This window comes from Hibiscus syriacus, unplaced genomic scaffold (genome assembly GCF_006381635.1).
Source record: "Hibiscus syriacus cultivar Baekdansim isolate YM2019G1 unplaced genomic scaffold, ASM638163v2 tig00112740_pilon, whole genome shotgun sequence".
In the NCBI taxonomy this organism is placed as follows: Eukaryota; Viridiplantae; Streptophyta; class Magnoliopsida; order Malvales; family Malvaceae; genus Hibiscus; species Hibiscus syriacus.
The window spans coordinates 242,871-254,545 of NW_024063393.1; the positions used below are offsets into that span (position 1 = coordinate 242,871).

Consider the following 11,675-nt stretch of genomic DNA (forward strand, 5'->3'; position numbering starts at 1 on the left):
AAAATCTCGATTTTATTTATGAAGAACTTAAAATAAAATCACGCTCTTCGTAAGGAAGGAAAGAGGAGAGAAAATGGGGTTAATTCGCCAAGCATCCGTAAACTATGACCTAGAGTTTAAATTGATCTATAAAATTTAAAATATTCCAATTAAATCTTTAAAATATTAATATTATAGAAATTAATTACTTTCATTAACTTTTTTTGAATAGTTTAAAGTGATTATAAATTTTCTTAACAATTAACAATTCACATACATCTTATAGACACAACTATTTGAACTCAAAATATTCAAAGAGAATAACAATCTCTTTTACTACTGAGATCATGCGATGAATTCAATGTGATATATTCTTAATTTATATGTGAACATATCATGACATATGGGAATTAAAAATTGCGGTAAGTACTTAAATATTTATTATTCAATTCAAATATTTTAAATATTTCATGTTCGAGTAGAGTGTATTTAACACTGCAACCAAGGGTTACACTCATATAGTCATGTTTTGAGGACTTAATTAAGAAGTTTAAAATTTATAGGTCAATTTAGAATTTTTACAATAGTTTTGGGATGTTTTATTGAATTAACCCAAATAAAAAAGGTAAGCAAATCGCCTTGGAACGCAGCACTGGAAAAAGCCACGTAGGCTCGGAAAATGGGCCTAATCCTAGACGAAGAATTCACGAAGCAAGTGGCTCGGATAACATAGCTGGAGACAACCTGTCACCAACAAATCCCCACTCACCTATTCCCCTAACTTCTCTCTCCGCATCTTGGCATTCACTTACATCCAGTTTTAGGGGTTTTCCTTCGATCTCCTTTTGTTCGATTCTGCATTTCCTCTCCCGGCTTCGACGGATTAAGACTCTCCGCTTGGTAAGCTCTTCGACGACCTAAATTTCACTCATTTTGGTTCTGTTAGGAGTTTGCTACGGTGTTATTGAAGTTACTCTTCATTTTATAAATTTCACGGGACTTTTAGCTTAATGATTATACTGCATGCACCGTTGATGGAAATGGATGTTGAAGATTTGACGTTTAGTTTGTGTTTCATTCTTTCTTTTGGAAAAAGAATGCTTAGATTTGGATTGTTGGTTTGCTAAAGATAGTAATTTGGGATTTATTTGAATAATTTGTAGTTGATGACAAATGGAGGGAAAAGAACAGGAAAGAAATGTATAGATTTTTGCAGCTTATCCTTGAGAATTATATTAAGCTTAGAAGAAATCATACATGTTCCAGGGAGTTAGTTGCATAAAGAAAGAACGGAAAACTTTCAGTCTACATTTATACTGTAAGAAACCAAGTTGCTGTCTTATTACAGTGGACATTTTCTATGAGGGGGCATTAAGTATAATGTGCTTAGTATGCTAATGATTAGTGAGATATGTTAGGGCTAGGTATATTTCGTCTTCTTTGTCATTAGGGGCATGCGTTGGATATTGTTCAGATTGTGTTAAATAGGATTATTGTATGATAAAAATGGAGCTACTTGTTGGGTGTTATTACTTGATCATTCCCTTTGAAGTTTTTATAACTTTTTTGCTTGTATACCTATTTGGATATTTTGATTGAACATCAGATTTAGATTATTAGGGCTTGATTTTAATATATTTTTCTAAATGATGTAAAGTGAAGCTTTTGATTTGCTAATCTTGTATGAACTTGTCTTTCTTACACAGTGATTATTTACTTAAATATCTAAGTTCTTACCTAATATCTGTGTTTTTTTTGTCTAGTCAGTATGATGTGTTACTTTTGGTTATGTTGTTTTGGAAACATATGGCCTGTATTACCATTGATTGGTGTCTCAAATGTTTAATTAAGATGACACGCAAGAATTCGTTGTCATACTGACATAGATGTTAATAGTGATGCGTTACTTCTGCTTATGCTAATGCTGAAACGAATGGCTTGTATTGTCATTGATTGTGGTCACGATTCTCGAATGTAATTAAGATGACATGCTGGGATTCGCTGTCCCGCTGACATAGACATTAACGTTGATGAGTTACTTTTGCTAATATTGATGTGGTAGTTTATGGCCTGAACTGTTACTGGTTGTTGTGTCAAATTTTTAATTAAGTTGACATGTAAGAATACTCGTGTACTAGCTAAAATTGCTAAGGTATTCTTATTTTTTTTTCTAACTTGTATAAATGAAACTGGCGTTACGTTTTTATATGGTAGTTTGGATTAGTCTGCCAGTGCAACATGACCTGTAAGGCGTTTCTGCCACGTAATGTAATTAATACAATTCATATCTGTTCACATATGGGCGGCTATATAAGTGATCTTACTCGGGCTTTCATCCAACACATTTGAAGATCTTTCCATGAGGATGTTTTGTGTATTAGGTGATTGTGCGTCTCTGTCTCACTGACTTGCTTCGTGGTCATATGCATCTGAAAGTTTATCTTTGTTTGATTATAGATTTCATCTAGCCTCTCTGCATACTTTGAAATTTTTCTTTTGTTATAGATTTCACTCATAGTTTTTTTTTGTTCCACAGGTTCTTGGATCAAATAATTGAAGTCTGAGCGAAACCTTGAAGGTTAGTTGGTGAAACAGCTGTCTACATGTGATATTTGTTAGTTTTGAGTTGATTAATGCTTGAATTACATGGATCTGTTGAACCAGCTAGAGGATAAGTTCTATTGATTATGCTGTTTATTCATCTTCTTAGTTGGTTAATCTTCGTGTCATCCAGTATTGGTTCAGTAGTGGCTTATAGATATAATTCTCAGAAGGTTGCTTGTACGTCAGAGGATCCTTTGCGTCCATGCTAGCAGAGAGCATGCGTGGAATCTGTGTTTCGGGTAATGCCCCTGACAAGAATTTTTTCCGAAGCATTCGGTGTGTTGACAATTTGTCTAGTTGCTCTGTTGATTCTTCTTGGCTTGCTGTGCATCGGATACACATTTTACTTGCGTTCGCATGCTCTTGGACAAGGATTTAATCAGCTCAGTTACTTCAGTGGTCCTTGGATAATCAGAATCACATTTGTTTTGTTTACCATTTGGTGGGGTTTCGGCGAAATTCTACGGCTAAATTTTCTAAGGAGGGAAGGAAGAGTGTTTAATGAACTCGATTTTAAATGGCAAGAAAATGTCTGCAGATGTTACATCGTTTCAAATTTAGGTTTTGCGGAACCTTGCCTCTTCCTCACTCTCGTGTTTCTTCTCCGGGCACCTTTACAGAATGTAGACACAGGAATCCTCAGCCAAAAATGGAATGGGAAAACAGCAGGCTGTGTTCTCCTCTTCTGCCTCCCATTCTTTGTTCTTCAACTATTTCTCATTTTGATTGGACCCGAGTTACACAAGGTTGAGAGAGAGTTACCGCCGTATTTCACTAGAGTAGCTACCCCAGGGATGCAAAATTCTGATGACATAGCTCTTTGCACTTACCCTTTCCTGAATACTATTCTTCTCGGGCTTTTTGCCACCGTATTGACTGCCTATTTATTATGGCTCGGAAGGCGGGTTTTGAAATTGGTTATCAATAAGGGTTTGCAGAAGAGAGTTTATACTTTGATTTTCTCGGTTTCGACTTTCCTCCCGTTAAGGGTTATTTTACTTGGTTTGTCTGTTTTTTCTAAACCAGAGCAATTTCTGTTTGAAGCTCTGGCATTCTCATCTTTTATTGTCCAACTATGTTGTGCTGCGATCTGTATTGTCATACTTGTATACTGCCCGGTGGCGGATTGTCTAGCCCTTGGGAATCTTACAGACTTGGAGGCTCGGAGAAGGGTTGTTCTCGTCGACCATAATGACACTGCTTCACTATTTGCTAATCGGGGTCATCTTGAAGAAAGTGTTGCAACGAGCCTCGAGCGGAGTTCCGATGCCTCTACTAAGCGTGGATCGATTTCTTTCCGGACTTTCGTAAGAGACGAGACTTCAGCCGAGGCATTTGTGGAACTGAGCCTCTTTTCTCCTAGTCGGGATGGCAGCCCTCCGGCCTCGTCTTCCCTCGTTGGCTGGCCGATGAGGTCTCCTGCTAGACATGCTCATGGGCAAGGAAACTGAGTTTAGTGGTGGTGAATATCAATTTTGTGGTAGAGAAGAAACTGATTGTAAAGGGTTTAGCTTTCAATAAGGATTATTATTCTCGGGGTGCTTTGTTTTCCCAGTAATTTTAGATATGGCGGTTTTTGCTTAATGGAATTTATAATCGAAACCCCTTTTTGCCTTTTATTTTGTTAAAATTGTAGTTATTTATTACATATTATAAGTATCTTCTAAAATTAATATATATATTATAAATTTGTTATGAAAATTCGACTTAAAATTTTGGTAAATTACATGGGTGACCATTTTAACTATGGGATTTTTTAATCTTGCCATTAATCTATTATTTTTTTAACTATATCACTTATTTAAGTGCATATTGGTTTTGTTACTGAATTTTAGAAACTTTCAATATTGTTTTCTCTCACTACCATTAAATCATCGACATGATTATTTGTTTTCCTATTTCATGTAGAAAATTGTCAATTTCATTGATTATCATTGTTGATTAATCGTTGTCCGTTATTGATAGTAATATGTAGTAACTTTAATACTAAAATGTTTTTATTTCACTCATCTTTCTTTTCATCGAATTAGCTTTTCACGGATTTCACTTTAAATTAATGAAAATACATATAAAGATTCAATGTTCTAATCTCTGATCTCATTTAACGATTGTTTGATAAAATTAATTTCGAAGTATATTGTTTGTCTTCTTGAAAGAATGATTTTCAACATTAAAATTTTCAAACATACCTAACAATCTCAACTTCAAGAAAACCCTAAATCCTAAAAAAATGGTGTTTTAGTGTTTATTTTGGTGACTTTAAAAGATATTTTAAGAAAAAATAAACTGATAAAATAATAGACAATGATAAAATGAATTCACTAATATTTAGAATGATCACAAAAATATTCAGAAATAATGATTTTCAACTGTGACAAAAAAAAATGATGAAAAGTCATAATTTTAACTTCTATGTCAGCACTAAACTATCATAATGTAGACTATTAACAATTTAGTAATTCACTTACTAAAAGTTTATGGCTTAAATGCATATTTCCCCCCTAAACTATACCCTTTTTACCTAGTTGCCCTTTGAAGTATTTTTCGTACCGTTTTGCCACCTCGACTAAAAATCGTTACCCCGTTTGCTCCAAATCGCTAACACCGTTAAAAGCAACATAGATAAATTACATATTTAGTCAATCAACTATTCTCATGGTTATGTTTTCATCACTTAATTATTCTTTTTTAAAATAATCATTAAACTTAAGGGTTTTTTCATTTTAGTCACCTAATTTAATTGCACGTCTGCTTCTACTCTCTTTATGATTTCCCCCCTTTTGTTTAATCTAAACAAGGTTTAGATTAGTATAAAGGGGTGTTCAATCCGTCGGTTTGGTTAAAAGACCAAACCAAACTTCCAAAATTTCATTTTAACCGTTAACCAAACCAAAATTTTTTGAAAATAGAACCGAATAACCAAAATTTTAAATATATATATATATATTATATTAAATATTTACATTTTTGGTTGGCTAATTTTTTTGATTAATTCGGTTAAAACCAAAATTTAAACACTCCTAGAGCTATTAATAAATAAATAAATAAATATATCAAATATTTTAAATTTTTGATTAATTCGATTAATTAACCAACTTTGAACCGATAACCGAATTTTGAAAAAAATCATTAACCGTTAACCGATCGAATGTAAAATTAACTGACATTATTAACCGAAAATATTTTGGTTGGGTCGGTATAACCGGTTAACTAAAATATTGGAGAAAGTGTGTCTTTAATTAATTTTCAGTGTTCAAACGTGTTAAGATCAAATATTATGTTTTTTTAATGAATTCTTATATATTAAAATTTTTAAAAATAAATCGAATTTAATTTAATGACCAAAATGAAACAAAAACTTAAGTGTAGTGATAATTATGAAAAATAAAATAGTTGGGTGACCAAAATAAAATCGTGAGAATAGTTGAGTGACTAAGTATATAATTTACCCCTGTATTTTTTAATGGATTGGGGCAAACATGGTAATGATTTTTAGTTGAGGAGGCAAAACAATACGAAAAATACTTTAAGAGACAACTCTATAAAAAATGTATAGTTTAGGGGAAAATATGCATTTAGGCCAAAGTTTAAAGTTTAGTAGAAAAATATTATTATTATTTTTAAATTCAATGATAAATCGGTATACAAACGAAATTCGGTGACTAACATCATAGTAGTTTAACATAATAAACAAATAATATTTGGGGTAAATTACGTATTTAGTATTTAAACTATTAGTTTTAGTCTATCTTAATACTTAAACTTTTAATTTTTTCAAAATCATACTTAAAGTTTATTTTTCATTTCATTTTAGTATCCGACGTGAAAAAACTTAACGCGTTTAGTACCTAAACTATCAGTTTTGATTCATTTTAGTATCTAAACTTTTAATTTTTTTCAAAACTTAATGTTAAATTCAAAATGAGGGTACTAAAATGAAACCAGAACTAAAATTTTTAACGGCAGAATACTAAAATGAAACAAAAACTAAGTCTCAAATATGATTTTAAAAAGTAAAAATTTAGGTACAAAAACAAAATAGAACTGAAAGTTTAGATACTAAAAACATAATTTACCCTTTTCCTTTTTCGAGGAAATTTACTCAATATATTAGTAGTAAGCCAAAACCCTAGCAAAAGCTTCACCGTTCCCTCTCAACCATTTGGCACGCCAAACAGAGACGAACAGAAACGAAAAAGCTTTGAAATCGAAAGGTAATGGCCTCATTCGAACAAGCGCCGCCCGGAGATTCGAAAGTCGGGGAGAAGATCTTCAAGACTAAGTGCGCTCAGTGCCACACCGTCGATAAAGGCGCCGGTCACAAGCAAGGTTGGCTTCTCTCAGATCTGATTTATTTTGTGCTCATTTTTTTTAAGATAATAATTCTAACTTCTACCAGTTTGTTTGTATAGCGTTTTCTTTCATGTCATTTTGGTATGTCTTATTGTTATTGGTCAGGAGTACTTGATCTTGCTTGTTCTTCTGAATGAAAGAAGAATCTTGTTTGTTCTTAGATTTATTAAGCTTGTTTATTTATTTATTATTTTATAACTGGAACCAGGTCCGGTTTTAAATTTTAAAAGGATGTGTATGTTTCTCGAATAGAAGGATTTGCATTGAATCAATATGATCCGGTCCTGACCCAAATCCGAAAGCCGATATGATCGACCAGAATCAAAATCTGATTTGATAAAGAGGTCAACAACCTGAATCCGAAGTGACCTGAACTATAATGATCCGAATCCTTAAGCAATCTGAACTCGAATTTGCCTAACCCCAGAATTGACCTGAACTGAAATGAACACTCGGAAAATTTTAAAACGCCAAGTTAATTCAATTTGGATCGAACCCAAAGCCAACCCAACTTACCAAATTGATGTGTTTAATCCACAAAATTTTACTACTATTTTAATGTTTACGGAATTTTAAGCCGATATTTATTGAAATCTGCAGGGCCAAATTTGAATGGGCTTTTCGGGAGGCAGTCTGGCACAACACCAGGATACTCCTACTCGCTGCTAACAAAAATATGGCTGTGATTTGGGAAGAGAAGACATTGTATGACTACTTGCTTAATCCCAAGAAGGTATGCGCAAGTCTTGTAACATTTTCAGTTCAATGATTGAGCTTTGCATGCTATTGTATGTTTGTAACTTTCGAGTATGCAAGGAAAATCATGCTGGTAATGAATTCTGTCTCTTTATCTGTCGGTAGTTTTATACATTACAGTGACCTTGTTTTCAGGATATGAACTGATTGGCTGTTCCGAAACATGAAAACAATTACTTCATTTCCTTTTTTTTTGTTTTGGGGGGGTTGATGTTCCGAACCTAGTGTATCTCAAATCAACTTAACATGGTGTTCTAAGATAAATCTCCCCCCAACAAGTTTGTTTCCCGGGGTTTGAAAGTGTGTTCTTAGCCTTATGGGGACTAAGCCAATACTACTATTGAGGAAGTGTTAACATGGAGATGGTTGATGTTGATTGCCTTGCCGTCGGAATAACATTGTTTGTGCTACTGATTGATCATTGGGTTCCATTAATGGAAATGACATTTGGTGCAATTTTTTTTGGCTTCAAGTATAGTGAACACGACAAAGAAGGTGATTTGTTACAAGATTGTTCTCGATGGTTTGTGTCATTTTACGTGCATTATTGCATTACATCTGCCATTAGTATTATTATGCTTGCATTTCAGTTGCATTCTGCATTTGGTGCAGTTTTCTGGGTTTAGATCGGTATGAAGTAGATGTCTCTGTACTACTATTTCTTTCCTTGAGAAAGGGATTTCATTGTCGAATCGGTTTGCCTGTAAATGTGGTCTTGTGCAGTATATTCCCGGGACGAAGATGGTTTTCCCTGGACTGAAGAAGCCGCAGGATCGTGCCAACCTCATTGCTTATCTGAAAGAATCGACTGCCTGATTCATCTCCGCTTTTTTCAGTATAATCTATTTCGGATTATACTTCGGAACCGAAACGGAGTGAAGAATTTTGATCAATGATTTATTTTTTCTTACAGGAAAGAAAAGAGCTGAGGCATTGTTAAAATAAAGAAAACCTGAAAAACAGCTCCAGGATAAATTTGGGTATTGGAATTTAAGATTTTGTCTGTGCAAAGACCTATCCTACGAGGGTGAAGCATTCGATGATTTTCTTTAGCGGCGGTGGCTCCCAACTTTATTATGTTATCTTAGGTTCTTATGTGCTCAATTTGTTTTCTTGGCTTTATTATCTAAAATTGTGTTTGCATCTTATTTTTTTAGTGCAGGTGATTAAGCTGCTTAGATTTAAAATTTAAATTTATATTAATAAAAAATTATGGAAGGCCAAATTGCTTAAATGTCATCATCAAAAAAGTAATTTTTTTGAGTATTTTTTAATTAATTATAAAAATAATATTATTTTATAGATCGAATTTGTTATATAAATATGATGTTTAATGAGTTATAATTTTTATATAAAATTTTCTAATAAACTATATTTTCCATGAACTAAGTTTTAAATGTCTATTTTTTCAGTTAGATATAATAGTAATTGAAAAAAAATTAAAATACCTCGATTTTTCCATTTAAAATTTTGTTCATGGAAAATATATTAAAAGAAGTTATAAATACATTTATTATAGTATTTATATAATTTTTTAAGTATATATTTATCTATTGTTATAAATATAACTGTCTAAATTTGAATAATTGAAAATAAATTATTTTAAATCATTAAAATTAATTAAAAATCGTTAATATATATTTCTTTAGGCATAATGTTAAAAAATCTCCAATATTTATTAAAATAATTATTTTAAATTCTATTATTTTTTTGGGAGTATTTTTTGGTTGTCCTCCAGTTCCATGATCTTCAACAACAAAACTCTATTCTCATATCCAATGGTGTAAAGGAGAGGTATGGTAGTAGGTTGCCCCTAACGTCAGGTTGAGAGCAACTTTCGCGGAAGACCTCCGGCAGTCAGAAAATTTAAAAATAAAGATAAAATACAATGCATGTATAAGTAAATAAATAAATAAATACATAGTTGAACAGTCTTCATATGCAGTCTACATATGCGCGTCTGTAATGGGAAGTAATCCCTACAAATAAATCTCTATGTAAAAATCTCTGCATATAGACAAAAATGTAAGTCCGAGCTAAATTTAAAAAGAGGAAAACATGAAGAGAATGATACACAGTAGTCGGCGATAGCAAGTTACGAGAAGAAATAAAGTCAAATGAGTTAAAACCTAAACTAAGTCAATACTACTCCGCTACCCTAGTTCTAAGCCTTCATAAATTCTAATGTTAGAAACGTAAAAAAGTAGAAGTCATGAAAATTACTACAAAGACATTAAAAAGAAGACAGAGATGCTACACCCTATTATTGTGACCCATACTACTCGGCTATCCTGGTCTTTAGTCTCCATACTTTCCTGTCAGAGGTCATGTCCTCGGTAAGGACTAAATCCTTCAAATCAGATCTCAAGCAGTCTACCCATTTCCTCTTTGGTCGTCATCTCCTTCTGGCACCGTCGGGTGTAATCGACTCTACCCTCCTGACCGCATCCGACGGTTGTCGCCTAAGGACATGCCCAAACCACCATAGTCTTCCCTCCCTCAACTTTTCGGATACAAGCACTACCCCCAAGGACATCCTAATTGCAGAGTTTGGTGTCATGTCCCACAGAGTCCTACCACATGTTTATCGAAACATTCTCATTTATGCGGCCTTCATCCTCCTTACGCGATCCTTCTTGATTGCCCAACATTTTGATCCATACAGCAGCGCTGGTCTAATTGTCGTTCTATAAAATTTTCCCTTAAGTTTTAGAGGCACCTTCTTGTCACACAAAACTCCAGTAGCAGCCCTCCACTTTAGCCATCCCGCCTTTATACGGTGTGTAACGTCATCATCTACACCCTCATCTTTATGTATCATAGACCCTAGGTACTTGAAACAATCCTTTGAGGGGAGAACGTGTCATTCAATACATACTTCTACATTTTCATCGTTTTAGTTCCCACTCAAGTTTGAACATAAATACTCTGTCTTTTCAATATTGATCCTTAGACCTTTTCTTCCAAAGTAGTCTTCCAAGTAGCCAATCTACTATTCAGCTCATTTTTGTCTCAGCAACTAGGACAATGTCGTCAGCGAAAAGCATACACCATAGAATACCGTCTGGTGTTGCACAATAGATGTCGTCCATAATCAAGGTGAAGATGTAAGGGCTAAGAGCCGACCCCTGGTGGAGTCCGATTTCCACTGGAAATGTCTCGGTGTCGCCAACTGTAGTCCTGACGTAAGTAGTAGATCTACAGTACATATCACGAATCGCCCGTATATAAGCAGTTGGGATCCGTCTCGTTTCTAAGGTCTTCCAGATCGTATCGCGGGGTACACTATCATAGGCCTTCTCAAGGTCAATGAACGCCATGTGAATATCTCTATTTTTTCCCCTATATTTCTCCATAAGCCGTCGAAGTAGATGAATCGCCTCTGTAGTAGACCTGCCTAGCATAAAGCCAAATTGATTTTCCGAAACCCTAGTAACCTGTCTCAACCTAGCCTTTATCACCCTTTCCCATAGCTTTATGGTATGACTGAGTAGTTTAATACCTCTGTAGTTACCACAACGTTGGGGATCTCCTTTATTCTTATAGATTGGTATCACCGTAGACTCTCTCCACTCCTCTGGCATCTTGACAGTCTCTAAAATAATATTAAAGATGTTCGTCAACCACTTAACTCCCTCTTCTCCTAGGGTCAACCACACAGTGATAGGAATTTGATCTGGACCGACAACTCTGTCACTCTCCATCTTTCTAAGGGCCATTTTGACTTCCTCAATCTCAATCCTACTTGTAGGGCAGTCATTGGCCGTAGTATGATGGTCGGCTGACCCATCAACGATACTATCTCTACAGTGAGAGGCACCGTTATTAAATAAGCCAAAGAAAAACTACCCAAACCCTCTTAATATCATGATCTTTCACTAATTTGGATTGATTCGGGTCACATAAGGATGGGCATGGGACCCGAACCCGACGGGTTCCGATCCAATCCAATCGGGTTGAGTTTTTTTTTTAAAAATTGGGTT

The 11,675-nt window shown here is 34.3% G+C and overlaps 1 protein-coding gene and 1 pseudogene across 2 annotated transcripts; both read left to right on the top strand.

Moving 5' to 3' along the window:
* Nucleotides 1-727: 727 nt before the first annotated feature.
* On the top strand, nt 728-4,199 carry LOC120183202. Of its 2 annotated transcripts, none has more exons than XM_039187941.1 (3): nt 728-879; nt 2,516-2,557; nt 2,690-4,199. In XM_039187941.1, exon 3 carries the CDS (start codon nt 2,826-2,828, stop codon nt 4,032-4,034), a length of 1,209 nt encoding a protein of 402 aa, XP_039043872.1. In that variant the 5' UTR covers nt 728-879; nt 2,516-2,557; nt 2,690-2,825; the 3' UTR covers nt 4,035-4,199. The 2 variants fall into 2 exon arrangements, with proteins under 2 accessions (XP_039043872.1, XP_039043871.1); XM_039187940.1 differs by having other exon boundaries at nt 2,714-4,199.
* Nucleotides 4,200-6,660: 2,461 nt separating this feature from the next.
* Nucleotides 6,661-8,528, top strand: LOC120183204 (annotated as a pseudogene).
* Nucleotides 8,529-11,675: the final 3,147 nt, after the last annotated feature.